This window comes from Haemaphysalis longicornis, unplaced genomic scaffold, assembly GCF_048455015.1.
Source record: "Haemaphysalis longicornis isolate Haplotype H1 unplaced genomic scaffold, Haemaphysalis longicornis Haplotype H1 scaffold_6, whole genome shotgun sequence".
NCBI lineage: Eukaryota > Metazoa > Arthropoda > Arachnida > Ixodida > Ixodidae > Haemaphysalis > Haemaphysalis longicornis.
Genome location: NW_027526407.1, coordinates 90,894,560 through 90,922,425, shown reverse-complemented (window position 1 = coordinate 90,922,425; position 27,866 = coordinate 90,894,560). Strand labels below are relative to the sequence as shown.

The window sequence follows — 27,866 nt, the reverse complement described above, 5'->3', positions numbered from 1 at the left end:
CAGAATACACCTCCTTGGAGTGTTAAAGTACGTGCTTCATGCTTTTCTAAACATCCAAAAAAGCAAGGAAACCTTCCATTTCGTGCATCAAAACCTTCAAGAAGCTTAACACTGAAAACTACAAAAACGAAAGAACCACAGGACGAGCGCTCGTCTAGTGGTTCTTTCTGGTGTGTCCCGTTTTCAGTTTAGGGCTTTTTTAAGGTTCCGCCATGCAAACTCATTAACTTGCCCATCTCGCCATTTTGCTGCAGCATGCTTCCATATCGTGTTCGTGTCCGAACCTAAATCCTGCCGCTACCTCTTGGTAGCGTGGTCGTGTGTGCTTTTCTTGCGCCCTTGTGTACAATCGCTGTTTGACGAAGTACAAGGGCCAACGATTGCCACTGTCGATTCTACTGGACACATATTTCTTAACTTACCATTTCCCAGCTGTGGTCAGTGGCTTCACGCTTTCTTGACGTGTTTTCTTTTGGTAACATTTCCTTCATTTCGTTTTATTTCATTTCAGGCGACACAGGTAGCACTATCCGATATGTAGAAGTGTTTTTTATGAGAGTTGTGAGCCGCTTCAACTAATTCTAATGTCTGCAATGTAAACTGCTGAGTTGGCTTTTAATGGACAGCAACGCATTCACCAACCTATATTGCAAAAAGCATAAACCTGGTGCAATAGCGCCTCTTCTTGCGTGTGATTTTGACTTGCGGCTACTGAACATTTGACGGCAAGGTGCTTGTTATTTAATTTATTACCATTTACAGATACTATTTCGTATGTACGGCCGTGTGAGCGAGATTTTGGCGCACGTTAAAGATCCCCAGCTGGTCAAAATTAATCCGAAACCCTCCACTACGGCGTGCCTCATCGCCGGCATTCTGTCGGCGCGTTAAACACCAAAATCAGTCAATTATTTCGTGAGTACCCGCAGCTAGTTACTAGTCCTGCGCTGATTTCTTCCATTACTCGTAAAGACGAAATGAGTGCGCCTAGCCTGGTCATCATCGACCATGGGAGCGAGGTACTGAAAGTATTACGGACAATATTTTGTCAGGTATTCTGACTTAAAAAATATTAAGAAACGTTCCTTGCCTTCAGTACGAAATACGTGCATCTAGATGCCGTGTAAGTAAATTTTTACTTATGTGTGTACGTAAAATACCTTGCAGCGCCATTACAAGACATGTGGCCAGCAAGGAAAGGTATTGTGCCCTTTGTGTGACTCACCACAAGACCGCAGGACGCTGGCTGATCACATGAACGATGTGTGTCCGCGGAGATTTCTGAAATGCTGCTTCTGCCAGGAAGACGTTCAAGCGTGCAATAAGCTGGTGAGCATCTGAATACAGTTTTTTTTTCTAGAGCGGTATGGGGAAAAACTTCCTTTCACGTCTGAGTGCCCGTAATTTCAGTACGCGTCGTTCATTTCAAACTGGCTCATAGGCGCACATTGCACCCCATTTGTAGATTTGTACGTACATATTCCCATTAGGCACCACCAAATTATTCCCGGCAATGGTTACCAGGCATCTTTTAACTGCAGAAACATCTCAAAAACTGCTTGTAGTTAACGTTTCCGGCTATTGGAATAATGGAGGTGGTTTCTTCAACTTTAGTTTCTTTTAAGGTTTAGTACACATGTGTTAGAAAGGGATGTATTGAAAAAGCAAAGTTTCCACTCACGCCCAAGACTTGAATGGTGAAGCTGTTGCAGGGGATCATTGCCGCACAGGTAGTTAACTTTCAGTATCATGGTTTATTTGCATAGAGACAGGGCCAGTAATCGCTGTGCTGTGCGTCGAAGAGGTCGCCGTCTTCTTCGGGGCGTGTGGTGGATGAGCCCTCCCCAGCGTTGTAGACTTACAGCAGCTCTTCATTGTCGACTCGAGGCAGCCGTAGCGGGATCTGCGAGTCTTCCCGGAAAGGGTTTGCCCACTCGTAGCCATGTCTCTAATTATCAAAAATGCCTTCTAGATACAGTTGAAACTCGCTATTGCCAACCCAGTTTTACGAATTGCCCGATTTAACAAAGAAATACGGATTTCCCCCGTAGTTGCCCATAGCCCTAATGCTTTCATGAACTCAAAATAACAACACAAATTTCTCCATTAAACCCGCTTTAACGACAAATTCCGCAAAAATTATGCATATAAAACATGTTTTCCAAATTTATGGCGTCTAGAACGCCTGGCAGTGTGCGGACAGCGGAGTGCGAGCACACGACCTAGCAGTGGGCTGTTTGCTCGTGTTGCGGGCTTGTGGAGCCCGCAACACGAGCAGGAAGAGGCATCGCGCAGTTGTTGGGAAGAGCTTTGTCGGTGTGACGAGGTGAGCACAGATCAGAACTTTGACGACTTTGTGAACGCCGACGCAGACGCGCAAACTGACACAACAGAACTTCTCGATGACTAGGAGATCGTGCAGCTTCTTTCCGGCGTACAAGAGGAGTTTGGAGGTGCGAATGATCCGGATACTCTCGAAGCTCCCGAGCCCACAACTAAGCCAGGTGATGGACGCCGTCAACCTTCTGATGTGGTTTGCCTGGCCACACAAGGATGTCGAGGGCGCTTTGACTTCACTGTCCAGCTAAGAGAATTGCGTGCTAACGCTGCTCAAAAGAGCGCGCAGGCGAAAATCACAAGCTTTATCTCGACGCGATACATTTGTCGTTCTCTAGAACGAAATTGGTCGTTCTCTTGAATATACAAAGTTCTCGATTTAACGAAAGAATCTGCTGGTCCCGGTGATTTCGGTAAATCAATGTTTAAGTGTAGTGTGTCCCTCTGGTAAGCTTCCCAAGCAGGAGGTCTTTTAATCTTTAATATCAGCGCTGGAGTTTTGTTTTTTACTTGCGCGGTCTCACTTGACGGCAGCGCTAGATTTTTTTTCTTTTTTAACACGAAAGTGTTTTATGCCGGGTTACACCAATATCTCACTGACGTCATATTCGTCACAGAGATGACGTCGCTAGAAAATGTACCATTGACGCGGCGGCTTCCGGATTCGAGCCCACGAACTCTCTCACCGTAACGGGAGGTACGAGGCGCTCTGCCAACTGGCTATGAACTCAGGCGTAAACAGCTGTAGGAACGCGCCCTTTATCCTTCCCTATGACTCATTCAGATGGTGCTGCCGTCTAGAAGAGGCGGAGCGAAGTAGCGCATAATGACGCTAATGAGCGCCGACAGTTGGCGCCTCGCTACCAGCGCCTTCGAGCACGGGGGACACGCGTGAATTGAGGCGCCCTCCACTGCTTGCTTCTTTGGGTGTGATGGCCCCCTTGTAAGGAAACCTTGCATTAGGCGCCGCTGAAAGGCAATGACTCTGACGGGTTAATGTCACGTTCGTGACTACTTTTGTGCGATGAGACACACGCCAGCGGGAAGCGAAACCTGCTTACGCGATTACGGTCCAAACAACGAATCGTTCCTCTCGCGTTCTGCAAGCTGAGCTCGTCGCAACGCAACCGTCTACCGTACACGCCACGGAGCAGAACATGTTCACACCTTTGCTGAAGCGACCCCCCACCAGGACGCCACTGGCCAAGCACACCCACAAAACAGACGCTTGCCCAGAAGTGATGCTCCTTTCGCTTCAAATTTCGTTGCACAGTTTACGTTCGTGTTTTATCGATTCCTAGAGATTTATTTTTCGGTAAATCCACTGCACGAGCCGGAGATTCGGCGGTCCTAGCGAGACACGCGCACACCAGCCCACGGCATTTTCGTGGTATGTTTTTCCTGCAACGGCTAACCAACTGCTTGCACAGCAGCTGCGCTTTAAAACAAGGGGTACACTTTTAAAGCACCTCTAAGCTGCAAGCTGGCAGTAAACATTTCTACATCGGAAGATTATGTTGGTTCGCGACATTTAGAGAGACAATCTGAAAAAAAAGTGTTTCTCTGCCGCCATCATTCCCACTCATCCAACACTAATATAGCCGCACTTCCTCTGCTAATGTTGTGTTGATCAGACTTTTGCTTGCCTGGGGAGTAGGTGGAAGATGTAGGAGCAAACTAAAAGTTTTTCCTATACAGCCTCCTGTTTGGGCCCCTCTAATTCATTCATCATTAAATATGCACTTCCAGCTTTCTGTACTGGGCTTTAGTTATGTGCTAAACATTGCATTGTTTATTCAACAACAACAACAGTACAGCACAATAGAGCAGCTCATGGGGAAATTCGACACAAGTGATCGCCTGACCACGCCCGTAGGGCCGCTTCAACGGACACGCAGCAAGATAATTGCAGGCCAATTCATGCAAAAAACATAAGTAATAAAGGAATTCAGATAGCCACAAAGGGTTACCATCCACTGCACAAGAGAGTCATGGTAAAAACAGCATCAAGGAATGCACTGTGGTATTTCTAAAACATGTTTTGAAGGAAACAAGAAAAGGAACCAAAAAAAAGAAAATAAGACTGCGGAAGAAGGCCCTAAAAATAGCAGAAAGCGAAAACTGCCCAAATGAAGGATTCATATACTCGTACACACATACAGTGTGAAATAACATGGCAGACATTGATACTGGTGGTGACGTAACGAGGATGTTTCATATACACTGCAGAAACATACCATCTAATTGTTTTCTAAGTACATGCATGGATGGGGATATATCTATAACGTCGATTACATTCGGGTGCTGGTTGAGAAGATTTTGAATCAGCCAAGCTAAAATTTGTTCACCCTATTTAGTTCTTATTCTCGGTATTTTAAAACTATTGTCTTAAATTATAATGACATTCAGAATCGACATACATTGAGAAGAATGAACTTCGGTCGCTTTGCATTTGTGAGAACACAATTTGAGAGAGTCGAAATTTATAGAGGTTATGAATTGGAGGGATCTTAAACTGTCTGAAATTTGCTGTTCTGGCCCAATCTAGTGATCATCGAACTTTGGAAATACATTTCCTCCGTATTGAAGCTGGGTGCCCAGATGATATCTGCCATTTGAGCGCACCACAATGTTCCCCCTTACGCAACCGCAAAGAACGGCAATGTCGGGCAGAGGCGTGTGCACGCTAAAATCAGATGGTATATTGTTCATGCACCAGAAGTCTGACGGAGAGGGTGTAAATAAAATGCTATTTTTTACTTGCAGAAACATGAATCCAGCTGTCGCCAGCGTCCCGCCACGTGCCAGCACTGCGAAATGGAGTTTCAAACTGTGGCTGAGGTGACTGTTGGTCAGCAGCGTTGTTGCCGCAATTATTGTGCCCTCGGATTACAGTGCGCCAATTTAACTTATAAAAAAACAATTATTGTTAATTATAATGGCGTTACACGTCCTGGGGGGTAAATAAAGAATATTATAACACGGAAAGGCGAAGACGACTAGGCGGGCATGAAAAATATCTATGAAATTTTAGTGCTAGTTAGCCTGCTAAGCCTAATGAGGTGTTTCGGTTGCCTCAACGCGGGTGTATTCAATTTTCTTATTGGCTATTCGTACCACTGATCTACTTCTGCACTACCACTGTGTTTTTCAGCGCTTGTCTGTGTGCCATCTTGACCGTTAGTCCTCGTTTGTAGCGCTGTTTTTCCTGTCGGAGCAATTGTTGAATTTTTTTTATAAGCTCTGGTCATTGTTGCTGAAAAGCGTATTCTCAGCTGTTACAGTTCCGTAGCCTTTAGAGACAGAAACGATTAGCGTGGAGAAAAGAGCGGCGTGTTTTGTTACGAGTAATTTTGCGGCTAGCGGTTTCTTTTGGCCGTCTCCCCGCAGGGGGCACCTTGTGTACTCAAGGTGTTTTGGTGAGTAGCGCCACAACGGTCCCGAGCTCCGCAGGGGTGCCTACTGTCGTAGGCACTTGGTGTCTTGCAACACCACGGACCCGAGCACATGTGGGTTGGACCCACCCACGTCCCAGCTGTGCGTGGCTTTGCCGTGTCCGGGAAAAAGGGCATCCTGGCGGTTGAGCCAAAGCCAGGGTTGTTTTGGACCTTGATGGCCCCCTGGCAGAGGCAACACACCACTTCGGCCCCCGCTTCCCGTAGACGGTGCCCCCAGTCTAACCCGACCTGGGGGGAATCAGCCAGTCGCCTTTTCCTGTCCTCTTCTTCATTCTTTTGCTTTCCTATCGTCTTTCCTAACCCTGTCCTGTCATCTTCTCTCTTCCTTATTTCTCCGTTTTTTCTCCAGGCGGCGAGGGTTAACACTGTGCGAATTCTTCACCCTAGATCCCGAGCATAGGGTTATAGTGGCGAGGTACAATTAACGTGCACTTCAAAGCCACGTTCCCTTGTTGGGCTCGGTGGTGGGCGACTGGCCTTGCCACCGAATTAATTCCATTTTCTATGGCTATCTTCTCAGCCCCCGCTAAACACCCTGATCGACCTCCTAAAAGGGGTCGCACCGAAGCACTCCGCACCCAACCACCTCAGGCAGCTTTCAGCAAATACCTTGTTGTACACTCGACCGACGAAAAACCTATCAGCGACCTGTCAGTTTTCTTGATAGCCAAATGCATTGAAAACATTGTTGGAACAGACTACAATGCCAAAAAGATGCCCTCTGGAGACCTTCTTGTTGAAGTTATGCGAAAAAACCAAAGTGAGAACCTCCTGAAGCAAGAAAAAATTGCCAACTTGACGGTCACAGTTACGCCACACCGCACGCTAAACACTGTCCAAGGTGTTATCTCTGACGAAGAACTCCTCCATGAGACAGATGATGATATCCTTGAGGCACAGCATGACCAAGGTGTTGTTGGCGTCCGTAGAATTATTATGAGAAGAGATGGATCAGAGATCAAGACCCAACACATCATCCTAACATTTGCTAGCTCTACCCTGCTAGAGACAGTGAAGGCAGCTTTCCTTAACTGTCGTGTACGCGCCTACATTCCAAACCCGAGGCGATGCTTTAAATGTCAACACTACGGTCATGGAACTCTAGCTTGCCGTGGCAAGCTCATCTGTGCGAAATTTGGCGAGAATAATCACTCTTTTGATGACTCCAAAAACACAATCATGAAATGTCCGAACTGCAGTGGTTCACACGCTGCATACTCACGATCTTGCCCATCTTTCAAGAAAGAAAAAGAGATCATTCAGATCAAAGTAACCGAAAATATCAGTTTCTCCGAAGCACGCCAAAAGCACAAGATGTTTTCGGCTGCGTCCTATGCAGACGCCGCCCGCCGGGGGTTGGGGCGACGTTTGGTTAGTACTGCGACACAATGCAGCTTAGCTGATGTGTCGCTGTCGTTAACCCCCTCCGAGCAACCACCAGCTCCTGCCTCTACAGCAGAGGCCCTGGTGGTTCCTCCTCCTGCTGGGCTGCCGTCCACAGCCGAGCACCCCGCCACTACGTCTGCGGAGCCCGTGAAAAATGTGGTGACGGGCGCTGTTGGGACTGGTCCGGCCTCTTCCAGTCAAGCTCCATTGGCCCGCACGACACCCGAGGGCATTGAGAGCATAAACTCAGGTGGCCCCACACGTACTCCTTCCTTGCCGCACCGCAGGTTCCAACCAAGAAGCCTGCGGCCACCTCAGGAACCAATCCGCGAGGTGGATGTCGGATGGACACCATGTCGGTGCCGCCTGATTTGTCAGACGAGGACATGGACACCTCGGCATCTCAACCTGCCCAGCAGGCGCAAAATGAGCGCCGCAGCACTTTTGGCCGTGGGAAAAAACCACCTCATCGTACAACAGGCCCTAAACAAGACTCGCTGACATGAACCAAAATAGGCAACTTCTCAACTACATCTTTATTATCTTTAATCCATAATAGCTGTTGAAAACATAGTTGAATGGAACTGTAGGGGTCTCATAAAAAACTTGGATGATGTATATGAACTCCTTTATAAATATCAATCCAGTATTGTTTGCCTCCAAGAGACACACCTGAATCCCAAGCAAAGTAACTTTCTTAAACAATACACTTTCTTCAGGAAAGATAGAGATGCCTTTGCTCATTCCTCTGGTGGGGTTTCTATTGGGACGCGAAAATCCATTCCATCCCAGTCCATTAGACTACTCACCAGCCTTGAGGCAGTTGCTGTCCACGTGATCATTTTTGGTCGGCTGATTACAATATGTTCTTTATACATTCCCCCGGATCATCAATTGTCTACCTCAGAATTTGAGTCGTTGGTAAATGAGCTTCCTGAACCATTTATCTTAGTTGGAGACATAATGCACACAACAAACTCTGGGGTTCTGGGCGAACTGACGCTCGCGGCCGCTTGATTGAACATTTCCTTGTATCATCTGGTGCGTGTTTGTTCAACAAAAAACAGCCCGCATTCTATACCATTACACACAACACGTACTCACACATAGACTTGGCAATCGGTTCTGCTGTTCTTTTTCCACTCGTTGAGTGGCACGTGGAGAAAAACCCGCTTGGAAGTGACCATTTCCTAGTATTCCTGAGATGCCTAGACAGAGACCCTTACACTCCCACCTCAACTAAAAGGTTTCAAGAAACCGCTGCAGACTCGGAGAAATTTAAGCAGAAATCTCAACTCACATACAGTTCAATAGAACACTTGGGTATTGATGAAGCTTGTAGCCTTGTCACGGCACATATCCTTGACGCTGCAGAGAACTTCATTCCCCAGACTTCTGGTAACACAAGTAACCTAAGGCGGCCCTGGTGGAATGAAGAGTGTCGACAAGCACGCCAGGCACAGAACAAGGCGTGGGGCATTCTTCGCAGGTACCCCACTGCGGATATACTTGTAGCGTTCAAGCGCACCAAAGCCATGGGAAGGCGCATTCGCCGTCAGGCCAAAAACAATAGCTGGAGGTCCTTCTTAACTTCAATAAATTCTTTCACCGATACAAGAAACGTTTTTAACAGGATAAGAAAACTACATGGACAAAGCACACATGGCTTACCCCTTGTTGACACCACTGGTGGTACCCTGGAGGACCAGGCACACGCGTTGGCACAACACTTCGAACACGTCTCAAGCTCTTCACATTACACAAGCACATTTATACACTACAAAAAGTCAGCTGAGCGGAAGTCCATACCAGACCACAAGCAATCAAACGACTCTATAACTCTCCATTCTCCGTTCACGAGCTCATGACTGCGTTGGCTGGTTGCAAGCCTTCGGCACCAGGTGCAGATAACATTACGTACGGCATGATCAAACACCTTCATTCAGACACAATCAATACTCTCCTGTTTTTATTTAACAGAATATGGCGTGCTGGGCACTTTCCTAAGGCATGGAAACAGGCTATTGTTGTGCCACTGCTGAAAAAGGGAAAGGATGCATCCTGTGTTTCAAGTTATCGTCCAATTGCCCTGACCAGCTGCTTGTGCAAGCTGTTCGAAAAAAATGATCAACAGAAGGTTACTATACTTCTTGGAATACAATGGTATTCTGGACAGCTGCCAGCAGGTTTTCGGTCGGGCAGATCAACAGCAGACCAACTTGTCGCTTTTGAATCCTATGTGAAAAATGCCTTTGTTAACAAACAGTCTTGTATATCCATATTTTTTTATCTAGAAAACGCATATGACACTGCCTGGCGCAACGGCATCCTGCGAGACCTGAAATCTTTTGGAATTTGTGGGAATATGCTTAATGCCCTTGAAAGCTATTTGTCTGAACGAACATTCAGAGTGAGGGTCGGGGCTGCAGTATCCGCGCTGTATATGCTAGAAAATGGCGTTCCTCAGGGTGGAGTACTTAGTTGCACACTTTTTATAGCTAAGATGAACACACTTGGAAAGGCTTTGCCCCGTACCATTTTTTGCTCCATTTACGTGGATGATGTTCATATCAGTTTCCGGTCCTGTAACCTGTCTATCTGTGAACGGCAGTTACAACTTGCCACAAACAGGCTTGTAAAATGGCCCGACAAAAATGGCTTTAAGCTAAGTCCTCAAAAGAGCACATGTGTCTTATTTTCCAAGAGGCGTGGTATTCACCCTGGGCCCACCGTCCAGCTAAGTGGAGTGGCTGTGCCTGTGAAGAAGGAACACAAGTTTTTAGGGATTGTGCTAGATGAAAAGCTGTCATTTATTCCACATATAAAACTACTCAAAATAAAATGTATAAAGGCGATGAATATCCTAAAAGTCCTATCCCACCACTCCTACGGTGCAGATAAGATGTGCCTGCTGCGTCTCTACAACAGTTTAGTGAAGTCGCGACTGGACTAAGGGAGCGTAGTATAGGGGTCAGCTTCGAAAACCGCTTTACAAATGCTTGACCCTGTTCTTGTCTTGGGCTCCGCCTGTCATCAGGAGCCTTCCGAAAGAGTCCTGCACAAAGCCTATATGTGGAATGTGACCAGTGGTGCCTGGAAGACCAGCGCTTATACACAGATCTATTGTATGCCATGAAGGCAACATCCATAAAAAATCACTCTTCATTTATTGTCAATGACACCTCTGCCATGCACTCGTTTCTCAGTCGGCCCTCTATATCTATGCCTTTTTTGTTGAGAGTGAAAGTGCACGCTGAAGAGCTTGGGGTTTCTTTGAGCGAGACTTACAAAACTTCGATCACAGACCTTGTTGCCCCCTGGGAAATGTCCCCGATTTCTTGTGATTTATCTTTCAGAGCCATTAACAAAATAACTGCACCAAGAGAACTCATCTTGCAGCAGTTCCTACATCTACGACACAAATATCCCTACACAACGTTTTACACCGAGGTCTCCAAGTCCGCCCATTCTGTGTCATGCGCTGCACATGACCCAAACTTTGCTATCACAAAGACAATGAACAAAAATACCAGTACTTTTACAGCTGAGGCACACGGCATTTTAACCACTGTGGAACACATTACAGAAACCAGAATACACAGTTCCATTATTTTTACAGACTTCCTGAGTGTAGTATTAGCTCTCCATTCAGCAAAACCAACGAGAAATATTATTTTAAACCGTCTTATCAAATTCATATTGTCTTCTTACGCTCTAAAATTTACTGTAGCAGTGTGCTGGGCACCTGGGCACAGTGGAATTTCGGGCAATGAAATCGCTGACAAGCATGCTGCTGTGGCGGCTCTCCGCAGTGTTGTAGATATCCCACATGTGCCCTACCTAGACATGAAACCATTAGTTCGGAGTATGCTTCGGAGGCGCTGGCAGGTATAGTGAAACACACAAATCGAAATCAAACTGCACATTATAAAACCACACATAGGGAAATAAAACACGGAGAAACGGAACAGGTTCACAGAAATATCAATATGCAGATTAAGAATAGGTCACACACACGCTACACACTCATACCTTTTAAACGGAACCCCACAACCATCTTGTGAGAAATGCGGACGAAGACTTACAGTCCTCCATGTATTTATTGAATGCGTGGCATACCATGACGCAAGGAAACGACACTTCCCAGAACTATACACCTGCACGATACCCTTACACCCATCCTTGTTTTTATCTGATCTACCCCCGATTAGAAGTGAACGCCTTTTAGCCTATCTTGCTGACATTGGATTTTTAGCACTCATCTCATACCCTGTGTGACATCAGGGCCACCCAATGCAAATAGTGAGGGCGGTTCTGAGCATTTTCATAACGTGCCAGAGACGTCACCGCCATCCCTGTTATGTTATGGCGCTCCCAGCACACACATAAACATCGTCACTGTTACCTCTCATCTTATTCATCTTCGCCTCTTAGAGTAAGGGCCCTTTACACCCATATATACACTATTTTTATCAAGTACATCACAATCATCGCCACAGAATTTTAACAAATGTGACAAAACAAACATTGTCTTGGCGCGCTTTGGCCTCAGGCGCCCTTGCGCCAATAAAATATACATAGTAGTAGTTTTGGCCATCTCAGGTGTAATAGCAGCCTCGATCTACCCCCTGCATAAAGCTCTCGGCGGCATGAAATGCTTTAAACAGAATGCATTCGAAACAAGGATTCGCGCTGTTTAATCCATCTCACTTATTTTTCCAGTTTGAGGATGAGCACTACGAACTGTGCCCGCAAGTTCCAATACACTGTACCTTCCAGGCACTTGGCTGCGAATTTTACGTAAGTACCATGTGACTTGCTGTGTTTGTCGTATGGAAGGGAATATCCAATTAGAAACTTTTTAACGGGCTTAAGAAAACAAGAGTAATATATGAACCTCTCCAGGTGCATCCCAATCATCTTACCACTTTAGATAAGTAGGTACTAACGATAACAGGCACTAAATGTTGCTTTTGAATTCCCTACCTACGCTCTACATCCAACCCACAAAACGTATTTTGATGATTTATAGAGGCAAATCTGCCCAAATCAATATTCACTGAGATAGTATAGCAACAAACCCAAGCACTATGCAAGGTGCAAGAATTCTAGTTGTAGTAGCGTAAGCGGACACAAACTTCTACAGCATGTAAAGACAACGAATAATCGTGGTAACAGGGAACGTACACCTCGCAGTTGATGCCACTGAGTCACAAGCCAAAACTCAAGAGTCGCAAGTGGCTGTGCCAGTATTTCCACAAAAATATGCCTTAATTATTGTAAGAGATTTCTCGAAAGGGTAAAAGAACCTCAAGTAGACCTGGGCAGCTCGGGTGGTTACCCGCATAGTAACAAGTAAAATGTTTTGCGGCCAATATGCTAAAAAGGTGGCTGAGAAGCGAAGGTGTATTGCCAATTTTACGGTGCTACAGCACATTTTTGCATCTAACTTTAGAACATTTTCCTGACTGCAGAGACGTCGAGCGCAAGACACTGTCATTTCTGTGCCAAAACATGTATCTGAAATTTGATTTAAATGTACTATTTTACCGTCAAATTGCCACACCGGCTTCGCTGCTCAACCACCTTCACAGACTGGAATGGCCGGAATTTTCCTTCACCATGCGGGTAGTCATTCGAGGTACCCAGGCCTACATGAAGTTTTTGCACCCTTCCTAGAAATCCATTATACGGATAAATTCGCATATTTGTGAGAATATTGCCACAGCCAGATATGACTCTTCATCTGTGGATTGTGGCAGAGTGGCACCCTCTGTGACGTGCGCGTTCATTGTTACTAGAGCGGTTCATGGTTGCGTCTTGCTTTAAGAGAGTGTGTACTTGTGGGCTATCAAGGGGAGAACCCACGCATTTGGCAATGTCGCGCTGCTGGACCGGCGCGATCTTGGTGCTTGCGATTTGCCCTGGGGCCGCGTTTGGCTTTCCAGACTTGTGGTTCGACCCGACGGTGATGGTGGCTCGGCGCAGCTTCCCTCTCGTTCTCTGACCTCTATGTTGCAGGTGTGGAGAGGCCCTATCCGTAGTTCACATACTCATTCAATGCAACTTGGGCAAGGCACTTAACACAGCGCGACACAAACACTTCCCACAACTAAACAAACTACACATCCCACTCCACCTAGCGTTTTTCCTGTCTGATTATCCCATATTTCCTGTCAAGCACGTTTTCAAATATTTAGCAGAAATTAACTTTTTAAACCCACTTTCATTTCATGCATGATCTCTCCCTGGCCTTATACACCAGCCATCCTGATTGCCGTTTTCTGACTTTACTTTTGTTCTTGCTGACTGATCTTAATGTTTATGTTTTCACCTCTCGTATATAACCATTGTTCTGGCGCTCTTTGTCGCAGTTGGCTGTGCGCCTTAAACATCACACCATCATCATCATCATCGTTCTCTGACCTTCGCATCAAAGACGCGGCGGCACGGTCACATTTCAGACACTTCTCGCGACATTCTTCCTCGTACGACGCACGGTCCTTTAGGAGACCGCTCTGTTTCCTTGTGGCTCGCTAACTAAGTTACTAATACGTGGCCATGGTGCGGTTCGCCGTGAAAGACCCTGACGTTTCCTTCTCCGTTGTAGATTGACACCACTTACATTCGGCTTCTTTCTTTCTTGCGCACTTAATGATTCGCAGCGTTTTCTGCTTCGTTGCACACTGGGGGATTTCACCCTGCAATAGGCAGCTTCTCTGCAAAACCTAATGGGTTCGTTAAACTTGTGTGGTGACCGGTCCCTTCCTTCCTATTGAGTGGAGAATTTCGTCACCTAAGCGTCGTAGGTTAAGCCACGTAGTAAATGACAGAGCTTTCAGACTTGACAACGTATCGAGGGACCACCTAACAGGGCTGACTGAAACGTATAACGCCGCAGTTTAGAAATACATAGCTCTGTAAGGAGCAAGAAACAGCACTCGGACTACTCCAGTACAACGCGTTCCTACAATCAATAAGAATTCCGTACTCCTTTTCTGTACTGCTTTGAAGCCAAATAAATAAATTAGCGCACTTTCTAAGATGGCGAACGGACCCACACCACCCTTATTCACATTTCTTTCTTCATACAACTGGGCTACGACTCTTCTGGAGTATGAATGGAGAAATTTGTTTACCAAGGAGGGTTAGCGTTTACCATCCAGTTCTGAAAAATAAGCACACGTTGGCAATATCATTTATCATGTCACACCAAGAATGCAGAATAGCATTTTAGGTTGCATTGGTTTCAGCAGACACTGAGCGTAACGTTACATTCGCGTAATTATCCGCATTTCGCTGGAGTACCTTCCTTGATACAACACGAAAGGGTCGTTTTGGTTTTCGTGATTTGGTTTTTGATGAATTCATGTTGGCGTGCTTCAAATGATGCATTTTTCGAAAAACCTTATTCGTAGGCAACACGTAATGAGGTCACCATTCATGAAGCCAATGCCAAGCACACCGAGCTACTTGTTCAAGAATTGTGTCGCCTGAAAGAGGAAAACAAGGTAAATATGCACTCCAACTAACAAATACTGCGCTTTATTGCGTACGAGCTAAATGCCTTACCGTGTTAAAAAAACTCCAGTTGCGACCGAGCCCCCTTCAGTCACCGACAGGAATTTAAAAAGCGGTGAGAGCGCACAAAAATGGGGACACCAAAACGGCAACACAGCACACAACCCTGAAACCACGCATTCGCAAAACCCGCTATTACCTTTTACGCTGTCTGTCCATTGTTTTTTTCGGTACTACTTTTGGAAGGCTTTATGGACTAGCCGAAAAGTGAACTGGGTGATTTAGGGTAGCGTGAATGGTGAACGTCTTTCGTGCAGGTACTAGTCATTGCGTCGACGAGGTGCTAGAGTCTCCCTTACAAGTATTTAATTAATGGTGGACGGAAGAACGCCATTAGGTTGCAAAAAACAGGGTTGTGAAATGGTTTTAACGCGTGTATTTGGTACGAGCTAAATACTGCACGATAGCTCGCGAGCACTGCGAGGCACACATTAAGGACAGCGAGGTTGTACTGATATTCGCCGCACCTCTTACTGTTTTTTTAAAAAAGCACCGACGAGCTGTGAGCTACTCCAAGGTAAACGTGAGCTTCGTGACAGCAGGCTCGATTTTCAACTTAGTTTTCATCTTCTGTGGTGGGGAACACTACCCTTGACGTGAGCCGTCGCCTCTGTGTCGGCTCCTAGAACAAACATTTCTTGTCCTCGATCTATGTGTAAAGATTAGCGTGGCTTGAATGACTAAATTGTCGCACGAGCACGTACGGTTGCCGGACGTGGAAACGTTTGCAAGGGCCCCGCAATATTGCAAACGAAGCTTAGCCGCTCCTGCTACCCCAACGACTCGTGCGTTGATGGCAGGCGAGAGTTTTCAACGACACTGTGGAGAAACCTCGGCTTCGAGAAATGCTTCAGCCTGTTGACGCTCGCTTAAGCTTGTGTCGAAAGCGCTGTAGGAGCATGCGTATGCCACTGCCCGTGAACGTAGTATGCTTAGAAATACCCCTCATCCTTGTACGCAGTTGTTTCAATTTTAAACCGAGTCATTCTTTGGCTCGTCAGCCAGGTCTTGAAGGGGCTGCTACGGCTGCTGTCGTATGGCGTTGTACGCCTCGTTCTTTCTCTCGCACCTGACAACGCTATGCTAAGGTACAACTTAAAGGAGCCATGAAGACAAAACACAAGTTTGGTTCATTCGAAAGATGGCCTCGTTAGAATCATATTTATACCAGATTTGGCGTAAACTACGCTCAAATAAGCTATATATTCAGGAAAAAAAGGGAATAACCACGCGACCCACTCGCTCATTTCCAGCAAAAGAACCTATGATGTCATACCAGCCTGCTCTGCGATTGGCGGAGGCCGGAAAAAGCAAACGCAAATACGCTGAGCTTATAAGCTTGCCGAACGAGCTATCGTGCCTAACGTTAGGGCACATTCTTTTTAAAGCAATAAGAATGGTGTGACAAACAGTGTAAGTTACGAAAGCACATGTAAACATAGAAGTACTGTTGCGTACTGCTGTTGGTATTGTGCGCACTATGTTTGGTTTAGCTGCATAGCACTGCGTGGCTGTGGGGTTGTCTCAGACGACCCTGGCCGGTGGCCGCAGACGACGGTGTCTTACGTGAACATACTTGTCGAGCGAGCACTCTGTTTCAAGAAACGATTATTTTCTCCAAAAACAAAAGCAAGGCAGACATTGGCTTGCCGCGGTATGGTGGCATCATCTAGGTTCAGTAACCTAAACAAACGCGCGGAGGCCGCCGCAGGGCACCTCAAAGCCAGCGCCGCCGTTCAGTGTGGAGACACCCTTTCAGCGGTCCCGTGCCGCTGCACTTGGGTCAACGTGCTTAACGTGTTGTTCTTATCGTTTCCCACGAGACCCAGCAACGCGAAACATATAGGTTAATTCAAACTTCGCCAGTAAACCACGTTGCGTCGATTATTTTCCCGCAGTGTTGATAAAATGACTTGCTTCTGCGGCGAGCGAGTTACACAAACAGGCGGCGCCAGCGTATACGTGTCTCCACCCTGTACGGCGGAGCCATGGATCTGGGCACGCTAGGCAGCAGAGTGGTCGGTTCCTGTGATGTCATTGCAGACCACGAAAACACGTTATTTAGCGGGAAACCAAAATCTTAACTGAAATTTAATAATTTCCAATTGAATAAAGCATCGTTTGTATCCGGACAAGCGCTGTGGGCACTATAAAACACGAAGTCATTCGAATAAAACAAACATTGTTGAAGAACCGAGGCGAGGGACCGAGAGACATGGGTGATTCTTTTTAATGGCGGATGGGACTTTACAATGATGGTGATAGCACTATTTAGAGGCAGCTGCTAATGGCCACCTCTTTTTCCTTTCTGATTTGTCCAACATCCTCCCGGCCACGCGATAAATGGCGGAGGATAATTGGAATGACGTAAGCGATTGCAGTTTTCAGCAGTCATTTAGCGTCGCTCCCTTCGTTGCACCGAACAGCAAAGTTCATTAAAGTTCATGATTTATATCGATGTAATGTCCGCGGTAGCTGCACCGGAGCAGTCCATACTTCTGTTTCCACCTATGTTTCCAGCGTCGGTGGCACATCCGCTCTGTAGAATCAGACCGTCGTAAGCGGTGCGTCTGGAGCGTCGGTCGTCCTCGATAACCACGTAGCGATTCCCGTGGAAGCATATTGCTGAATGCGCATCGGATAGCCTGTCGTGTTGAAGAATTAGTGTGCCGGTTGGGTACTTTTGTCCGGATGTTCATCGCACCCCTTTCCTTTTTCGTTTTTTCACTCAGACGCCAGTTGGTCAGGTGCTTTGGGGCAACCTTATTATTTCTGGTAGTTGCGTGTGCGCATAGTGCGGCCCCTGCGTTTCGCCGTTTTTGTGGCCTTCGTTTGAACGTCGGCGTCTTTACATTTGTACGTTTCACCTGGGCCAGTAAAATTCTTTTCAAACCTTTGCTGCAGCAAAGGCGCCCTCTCTCCGGCGTATCCATGGGTGAGTGGTTCCGATAACTGTGCTGAGCTTCATTAATCTGTGGTTTTTGTGGGCCTTCATTACGTCGTTTCTTGCGCATTGATCGTGTTTTCTTCCCAGTAAAACCTTGCAAACAAGTTGGCTCTGCAGGTTCTTGCACAGCGTTATCATTAGTATGAGTATCCGTCATTCTTGTTGCCGGTAATCGAAAACTTCCGTCGTTGGGGTTGCAGTCATCTAAGCGAGCAACAAGAACAGGTGCCTCCACTTGGTTATTCCTTGAACTAGTCCCTTGTTTGAAGCAAACAGCTTGTTCCCTGACTTCTGTCTGATGATGTTCTTTCAGAGGCGTCGTCAAATTGCTGTTTTCGTTCATAAGGTGATTTTTTTCCAAAGCCGATTTGTTGACGTTTAGGGTACTATCCTGCTTTTTCAGGGCTATTGTAACAATTTCATCGGTAGAATACTTTTCCAATTCCGGGAACAATCGCTCCATTCTAAATTTCGTCAATAGGATAAGATGTTCGAATTCATAGGCGGCTTTATATTCTTTGTCTAAATCATGCAAGTTGAGAAGTACTTCAATCTTGCTGTCCAGCTTTTTTAATATCCTATGTTTGGTCATTAGGCTTTTCTTGAGCGAAAGAAGCTCACCGATTGATGGTGTCTCGGCATTCATCCGTGATTTTATGTCCTTGATCAGGGTAGTGGCGTCGTTGCGGATTAGGTTTCTTCGTTCGCGAAGGGCATCCATGTCGATGCTCGGCGTCGTTAATATCTGTTGGTCGCCGAGATGAGTCATGGTAGGCGAGAAACCTAACCCGTTTCTTTCGTTAGTCCCGGCAGGCGTCCGTTAAGAGTCCGTAGCGTTGTTGAGGCAGTCTGATCGTTGGTCGTTTGGCGAGGCCTCAATTGATCCTTGGGTAGTCACGTCGGCCTGCGGTCCATAGTCAGCGGCCACAATCTAGTCCCATCGTTGTGGTCACTCACGTCATCGTTGTGGGGCGGTGCGCACTCAGGTCTTCAACTGTATTATCCCTTGATCCTGGTCACGGCACCATTTTGTTGACGAACCGAGGCGAGGGACCGAGGGACGTGGGTGATTCTTTTTAATGGCGGATGGGACTTCACAATGATGGTGATAGCACTATTTGGAGGCAGCTGCTAATGGCCACCTCTTCTTCCTTTCTGATTTTTCCAACAAACATGTATTTCGCCTTCATGGATCCTTTAAGAACTACCACGGAAGTTGTCTCTGCGCCTTGCGACCGCATGCAGAGGCGGTTCCTCTGCGACGCACAGAGAGAGCGTTACTGCGATTGCTTTGGACGTGACACGTGTCGTTTGAGTAATTTTTCGCGCTTAATGTTGTCATAAACTACTCCAGCGAAGACAGGCTGGGTATAAAAAGCTTACGATGTCTTAAGCCTAATTTATTTCAAAACGTGCGGCCGCATTGACATGCCGGTCCGTATCTTCGGTGGAGTCATGCACTACTTGAACTTTCGTCGTTATTAACTCGCAGGTGAGTATAGCTAGCTTCCGCTCTTTGTGGCCGCGGGTCACGATCCGCAAGTTGCTCGCTATAAAGGAGCGGCGTTGAAGGTGGCGAAGGTATACGAGAGAACGCCACCTGTGTAACAGTACCAATCACATCGGCTGATAATGACGATACAGACACTTCCCTGTTGTTCATTCCGGCCCTTAACCGCTCTCTAGCCTATCCGCATGCTGCCGACAAAAGTACAGTCTAGGGTTTTTTGTATATACTTCCACTAGGTTCATAGAGTTCCTCGTTCATTCGCCACATTGAGTGCCAAATCATGCGCGAAAGCCACCCGTCATGCAAGTAAGAGCGCAGCCGACGCGTGCTTGTATTGCAAACTGCGCCGGCGTCTGCGCGGGGGAGCCGCATCCACTGACCTGCGCACAACTGGAAAAGGAATCCATTGTTCAGCAATGAAAGTGGGCTGCCCACTCATGGTGGAACCGGCTAAAAATCAGGTGGCCAACTCTGCGAAGCACGTACAGGAACTCTTCTCGTACGGTCTAGGGTTCATGTATTAGCTTAGCCAGATGGCGCACGTACAAAAATGTCGCTTGACCGTTACTGGCATCCAAACACTTTGTTCGTGATTACAGAAGTAAAGCTGGTGGTCTTAACACAAGAGCACTTCTTTTATCCCCTCTTTTTTTGTATTTCAAGCGGCTCAATGAGGAGAAGAGGAGGCTGGAGGACAGGCTTCAGTGCGTGGAGCAGAAGGTGGCTAATGGACTGACTGAAGACACGAGGCTGCAGAGGAGGTTGCAGAGCATAGAGGACAAGCAGGTGGGCAACGACTGGGGAAACATACGAGTCTAGTAAAAACCCTTTACTGGGTTGGGTTCCCGGCCTCGGCGGCCGCTCTTCTGATGGAGGCGAAAAGCAAAAACGCCCGTGTGTTCGAGATTTCGGCGCATGTTAAAGATCCACAGGTTGTCAAAATAATCCGGAGCTCTACACTACAGTGCGCCTTATCCCCTGCGTAGCGTCGGCGCGTAAGGCCTCACAATAAATAAATAAATAAATAAATAAACAAATAAATAAATAAGTAGGTGAGTAAATGAGTAAGTAAGTAAGTAAGTAAGCAAGTAAGTAAGTAAGTAAATAAGTAAGTCAGTAACTAAATAAGTAAGTAAATAGGTAAATAAATAAAATAACAATAAATAATTAAATGAAATTAAATAAATAAAAAATGAGAATGAATAATACATAAATAAATAAATAAAAAATAAATAAATAAATCAGTTATTCCATCAATCAAAATGCTAATAATATTTTGGGGTCAAGTTGTATCTTGTTGTGAGTGAACAATTAGTTTCACGTTGGGTAGTATGAGATGTGCGGACACACAAGTAAAATTGGTTGAAAGAGTGGTAGCTGGGGTTTCTGTATGGGCCTGAAGACGCGGTTACAGGAGCCATAACGCAAACTAAAATAATGCCTTTTTAGAAAACGCTAGCTTTGCTTAACTCAATAAAAGTTCTTGCAGCTCCCAAAGGTGTTTTCAGCCGAAAATGACACAACTATCTGATTTCGTGCAACAAGATGTCGGGAGTGAAGTAACGGGTAGAATGCTGAAAATGTGATCAGTGTTTGAAAGGCTCGTTAGCAGATCGGTGGCGCAATCAAACGAGAATGTAGAGGAATCGCTTCAATTTCGCTGGCTCATTTCTTGACGACATATTCAGTTAGCGTCCGCCGATCCCAGAAATAAGTTGCGAGGCTTATCACGGCTTGGCAGGAAGAGGTCCGTGATCCGCCACTGCTTTCAATGCTATTGCCGCTGCACCGCTGTTTATTATAGTAACAGTTGGTGTTATTGTTATCGAGAGACATCGGTTTCATTTAATTACCAAACCTGGCAATTGAAATTATTCGCCTTCTAGGTATCGCAAGCATGTCGAATTTCGTTTCACCTGCACTATACCATAAACGCAGCGAACAACACTTGAACCAAAGCCCGACAACATTGGTTAACTTACTGTTGAAAAAAAGATAAAGAATATGCCAGCCCTTTTAAACGAAAAGTCTTGCACTGGAATAGCAAATTATTTACCTCGGCAAGTGACATGCACCGCCTGGCTTTGGAGAAGTAATGAACAAAACGGTTCATATATAAACGCAGAGTGAGAATCTTACGCAGTCCGGAACATCGTTAGATAATGGGGTACCCTGGTTCTTCATTTATGCTAGGTGATTCACATATGGCTATTCACATATATCTGAAACGTCATCTCAGCTGCCTAATGGCATATCTTCCAGCCAGCTGGAAAAAATTCGGTTTTAAGTAGAAGTTGGGTTCTCTTAGACGTAGTATTTTTTTGTGCAGGAGAAACTTCAAATTGAATTTCTGTGTACAGACGTGTGTATCGGCGAAGCTATTGGTGGAAACGCCAAATATTTGTAAGCTTGCAGTCACCTTGCAAATCTAACAAAGAATCACCTCATTGTGGGAAAAAAAATTGCGGCGTGTGTGGTGAACGATCTGCGGCGAAAAAAAAGGCAAAACATACATGATTCGCAAGTGAAACAGAATTCAAACGTTGTTGATTGTTGGGGGTTCGTTTTATCAGCGAGGCAATCCTTAGCTACGGAACGTGGTAGTGATGTCGATGAAGAAGACCCGACGAGAAGACGACGATGACGGGATAATAACATACAGAACAGTATTTACAAATGATGAATTATACTGTCGCAGCGATAGACTCAGTTACTGCCTAAGTGAGCAACCTCGGTGATCGACTCGTACGTAATTACGCCATAAACAACATAGATAATACGTTTGGGTTACGCGAAGACTCGCTGTTCTATTGTGTAACTACAGCACACTAAACTTCATGCGCGATAATTTAACACCCATCGTCCACTGTGTGTAGCGCCGCCGATTTATTCGTCCGTTTAGATTTTCTAACCAATGTAACGGAAACGCAGCCTCACCGCACTTTGCACGATTACCTCGTCTCCCAAATTCAGTGGTCAAAAAAGAAACGAAACACGCTGGGGTGGCCTATTCAACGCCCGGAGAGAGCTGTGTGGCCATAAGGGCGTTGCTCCTTCCGAGCATAATACACAACATCAACGAGACGCGTGAAGGCGCCCAAGGTATGCGGCCCCAGGAGCCGTAGTAAGGGCGTTTTAAGTGCATAGAACTTCAGGTATTCGCCATGTCGTAGTAGCTCGCTCGCTGTATCTTTGTAGAGCCACACGGCGATTCGTCGTAGCGGCTGTCGTCGCGGCATACCCCAGAGCCTTCGAAAGCCAAGCGGTTCACATAGCCATAAGCATTCGAAACTCGTGAACCACTGGCGCTTGTCATACATCTGCCCGTTGTTTAGCGCAAACTAAACTGCAGCTACATTTGAGGCAAAATATACGTAATTAACCTGAAGCGCCAGCGTTAATTTAGTTAGTAACACTCGTTGGGTTGGTTTTTACGATAGTAAGCGGAAGAAAGCGGCAGTGCAATGTGCGGGAGGGAAACCAAGCACAAGTAGAACTCCCGCTGGGGAAGGTTCTGTCACTGGGCGCGCGAGCACTGCGAAGGCGGGAAATTTGAATTGAATTGGGTGGTAGCAGTGAGCTGTAATGGCGCGACAGCCTAATATGGCGAATTACTTTCTCTGCACTTCCGTCAGCTTTCATGTTGAGTGGAAAGTCTTTATTTTTCGTTCGGTCCCAAACAATACGACATCCCCAGTAGCTGTGGATTGTAATCAATAGTTCCGAGCTGCCTTTACGGACGTGGCTGCTAGGAGGTAAAGAAAGAGGTCGACCACGTACACGTCTCCACCGCGCGCACGGCTTGAAACTCGCAATTATCCTCCGCCGGTATGACAAAAATTGCGCCTGGTAACCCACACTTAGCTCAGAAAAAAGATCTTGCTACGCCACTTTAGACGCACAATGGCCGTATTTTGCAACAGTTGGCGTTACAGTCATGTTGAAGGTAAATAAAATGTCAGAAATACATTTTGCACCGCAGATATAGGCTGTAAACATAGGCCCATGGCTTCCGAACACACACAGGAGGTGGCTGTTTTATGTTCCTTCCCGTACACCAAGGTGTTAACCTCCTTGTGTAGAATATTTCTGTTCTTCAATGTTGCATCCTTGTATATCGAGTGTCTGGTTTACATTGCAGAATGAGCATGATTTGGTGCTGCTCAACGTGGAAGGCAGAACCAGAGACCTCGGCGAAGAGATAAAAGTACGTATATTTGACAGGCGCCACTAACGGCATTTGTATATTTTTATTATCCTTCGTGACCAGTAATCTACTTAAAGCATCCTTTCCGATCAGATGGTATGCCGACAAACGTTTGGCTATATAAACAGCGAGTTCCTTTGCACGTCATCACGTTTACAAGAAAGGCCAACGCCTCGCTCAAGCGTGCCAACGGGGTTTCACTCAATACACGTCAAACCACGGATTCTTCCCTCCGTTATGATGGTCTACCTTGTAGACTCAAATCCACAGTCACTAATCAGCGTAACGTCATTACAACTGGGACATAATACCGCCTGGTTTGGCGCTGTATGGCGAATACCGGTGACCACTTGCTTTATCTTCATGGTTGGGTTGTAAGAATCACTCCACACGATCGTGTTTCTTAACAACGGAAGCATTTTTCGTTTCCGTCTACATTACGATTCTGTCTTGTTAAAACTAACCAATAAAGCAGTACCGCCATCAGTTCAGGCTTATCGCTCTCCAATATCCCAGGGAAAAAAGTGTAAGAATGATGAAAATGACGGAGGGGAAAAGTGAAAATGCCATTGTGTTCATGGTTTCGGAGGACGTTAAAGATCCCCAGAGGGACAAAATTAATTCGAAGACCTCTACAACGGCCCGCCTCATCGACTGTGCAGTGTCGGCGCATTAAACCTCACAATCAATCAGTAATGACGAAAAAAATTAGGCTCAAAATACTAAACAACTAGTTTTGTTTTATATAGAATCGGGTTAGCAGGTGCATATGTTTTTGTTATATTGTTATCTCAATAATGCAAAACAATTCAATTCTCTTCCACTATTTCAAGGAAAATGACCAGAGAAGCTGTTGTGCTTAACGTTAGCCTTCTTAGGGGCTAGTTGTCGTACAATGTGTTTTGGGATAGTTCATGTAAAGCAAAACTTTCAGACGTTTTCTGTAACCATACTCTGTCCGTCGATGGCTATATATTTACAGCAGACAGTAAGTCTCTGACGTCTACCACTTTACTCTAAAATAACCAAGTATGACTCTAACTGAAACTCCGCGTGATGGTAGAGTCGTCTTAGGAGGTAATTTTCTTATAATTTCTGTTTTGATACTCTCAGTAAATCTATAATAAGAGCCGTTTTCTGTAATTACACTACCTCTGTCGAGGCCTATGCATTATTGTACAACATAAAAGGTGAGAAAGCAATCCTAAAAAGGCCCCGCTTACACCGATCTCGTTAAAGCACGTTTCTCATCTAAGCACAAGTGCATTGCTGAGAAGATATTTTTTCGTGGCAGTATAGGCGGAATTGCATCAACGTATGGAGGCCCTAGGATATTTACTTGCCAGAGAGATTGACGGGATGCCAGGAGATGCTCGCGTTAGGGCCAGATCTAGAACGGCTCCACTGTTAGAGTTGTCGGGGGTATCTATGACTTGCATCAGTATGCGATGGAAGGCGCATAATAAATCACATGGGGCTAATTCAAGTCAAACCACTATATAAATGGGAGCATAGGCAGCTGTCCACGTGGAGATATGAAGTGCTTTGCTAAACTAACCTGACCTGCTTGTGGTGGTAGTACATGTATTAGGGAACGATATATTTCCATTGCATATTTCCATTGCATATTCGGAATTAATCTTCCTGACAGTATCCTCAAACTGTACTTAGTTGTAGTGATGCCGAAAAGAATCTTTGTATGGTTTTCGGTAACTCAAGCTTGCATTCACAGTAAATTTACATTTAGGTTTTCTAAAAAAATTTTGGAATTGAGGACTGTAGCGGTAATGATCAACTAATTTTCATTAATACTGTCTTAGTTTATTTCTGTAACGACGACCACTTAGGCGCTGATGTACGCATTGTGTACCAAATAATGCAGTTTTAGCATTTAACAGCTTATCAATGGCAAAAACGCAAACTATTCTCATTACTATGCTATTGACAATGCGGTAGCCTCTTACTGGCCATGATATTTCGTTTTCAATGCATTTTCCTGCTCATTTTTACGAACGCGATGCTTAACTTGTAATCAATGTCGTGCAAGCAAGACGTTCGCCTTTGAAGTAGAAGTTTCCCCAGGGTGGTTTGAGTGCATCAACGCTTGCGTACAGATCTGACGTACGAAATTTAACTTGAGAAAAGAATTCGGCATTTATTCAAACAAAATGGTAAAGATATATGTTCAGATTGCCCGTTACATCTCCTCAAATATGGCTGGTTCCTCGTGCATTGTGTAATGCATGTTAAAAAAGCCGAGTAGTGCGTTTCCTCTTACAGCTGCTTATGATGAATTACATAGCCTCAACCTTTTACAGTGCTTCATGCGATAAATTTAGAGCAAAATAGTTTTTTTTAGAAGTAAATATTAAAAATTCAAAACAGCCAAGAAGTGACCGACCACACTTGTCCTCCACGCTGGAAATCGTGTCAAGACCCTTTCCTGTGGAGTGACAAAGTATTACTTATTTATAAAGCACGCTGTGGGAAATCGGAAGGTGGCAGTCTAAGCAGCGCTGGGGTTTTCGTGTTCAGTTGCTGTTCTGCGCTGTTGTAAAAGTTGCGTAGCGTTTTATACAATAGCCGGGGCGAATGGGTCATAATATCTGAACACTGCAGCCTATAGCTATAGGAATGCTTGTCTTTGCACGTATGATTCTAAACAAACGCTTTTTTGGTGTGTGCACAGGATCTGCGGGACAAGGCTGCGGCTCCAAAGAAGGAACCTGAGCTGGAAAGAAGGCTGGCAAAATTAGAAGAAACGAACGGGGTCTTTCAAAAGCCACTTGAGCAACTGTTTCAGAGCATCGCAGGCTTGAAATGACATTGTCGTCCGGTACAGAAAAGCGCGAGTGTCAAGCGACTATGAGTTGAATTTTCTGGCTGTTTAAAATCTTTAATGCAATAAAATTGGAAGTAACGAGTGTTCTAGTGGTATGCATGCTGAGTGCCTTAAACGTCTACTGTTGCAAGAACTTGTTTTCAACGAGGAAGGTAACGATAAATAAAGTTGTGTGGAATAATCATGAAATGTCCACTTTAGGGAACGTATTTTCGACCTAGGGGGTACCAAAGGCGTTATGCGTTCGTCGAGCATGGCGCTTTTATGATTAAATGCTAAATCGCATAAGTTGGGTGTTCTTCTTTGGTCACTATTTGTTGTAGCGCATACGTTATACTGCTTTTACATTTGAATAGAAAGTCACCATTCTCATTTCTTGGCTATTGCTCGGCTTCCGGTAACCGTTTGTAAAAAGGCTTATAATGAACAACGAAGATATTCTCTCAGCTGTGATATACCGTAAACTCCCAAGAGATGCCTCACTCCCGAAAGATAACCCACCCCTGGTTTTGGAACGATTTTTTTATTTTTTTCAAAGACACCGAAAGATAACCCACCCCTGACAGTAGCATCATCCCATCCGGGGATGACGCCCGCGGAAACGAAGTTAGCTAGCGTGTGTAGGGTACGACAACGGGTTACAGGAACCTGAAACCCGGCTGCGATAACAGGTCAGAGGATCTAAAAATAACATGCGCACGTTTAGGTTGGCAATGCAGCCCGCACACATGTAGAACCGTAGCGAAATCCCGAACCCGAAACGCGACCACCAGGCATCCTTGAACATTCCGGTCATTCGTCTTTCGTCGCGAAGCAAGAACGGAAGGATTCGGCAAAGCTTCACCGTGGCGAAGAAAGTGGAGGTTGTCGGATGGCACCGAAAGGCCGGCAACAACGTGAGTAAGACCGCACGCCAATTTGGGCTGGATCGTAAGCAAGTAAGACAGTGGAACTCTACGTACGAAACTCTCCTGCAGGAGTGCCAGGGCAAAGGAAAGCTTAAGCGGTCTTTGAACAGCGGTCGACCTGTATTTTCCGAGGAGATAGACGACGGAGTTTTTGAATTTCTACAAAGAGTGAGGGCGTCGGGCAGGGCGGTTAGTAACCGCCTACTCCAGGAGCAAGCCAGAAAGCTTGCATCGGAAGCCAAGCTGGGCAACTTCATCGCATCGAGCTAATACATGTCCCGATGGAAAAAGATTCAATATGTCACTTCGCGCCGCGACCAACGACAGCTAGAAGCTCCCGATTGACCATTCGGTGGTGGTATCGGCCTTCCGAAGGACTGTAGGCACGCTGCACCTCCAGCATGACTACAGTGACTTTTCCATTGCCAATACGGACCAGACGATGGTGCAAATGGACCAACCCGCATCGCGAACAATCAATGTCGCCGGGGAAGCAAGCATCCGCATTGCGAACACTCTATGCTTCCGTCGTGGGTTTACGGTGGCGTTGTGTGCGACCGCGGCAGGGACTAAGCTCCCGCCATTTATAATTCTAAAAGAGCCGACCGGCCGGATCCCTCGGAAGTTGGTATTCGCCCTCAGTGTTCCAGTTATGATTTATTTTTTTAATTGCAAAACCATTCATACAAA

General features: G+C 45.8%; 1 protein-coding gene across 10 annotated transcripts in view; it reads left to right on the top strand.

Moving 5' to 3' along the window:
* The window catches only part of LOC144141027 (TNF receptor-associated factor 3-like), a 46,766-nt gene extending 20,416 nt beyond the window's left edge, over positions 1–26,350 (top strand). For all 10 annotated transcript variants that reach the window (XM_077672514.1, XM_077672516.1, XM_077672520.1 and 7 more), the window contains 7 exons: positions 1,168–1,329; positions 5,104–5,178; positions 11,904–11,981; positions 14,600–14,692; positions 19,883–20,005; positions 23,361–23,426; positions 26,116–26,350. In XM_077672514.1, coding sequence (XP_077528640.1) covers positions 1,168–1,329; positions 5,104–5,178; positions 11,904–11,981; positions 14,600–14,692; positions 19,883–20,005; positions 23,361–23,426; positions 26,116–26,250 — 732 coding nt within the window. In that variant the 3' untranslated portion in view covers positions 26,251–26,350. The remainder of the gene's footprint in view (positions 1–1,167; positions 1,330–5,103; positions 5,179–11,903; positions 11,982–14,599; positions 14,693–19,882; positions 20,006–23,360; positions 23,427–26,115) is intronic.
* The last annotated feature ends 1,516 nt before the right edge of the window (positions 26,351–27,866 follow it).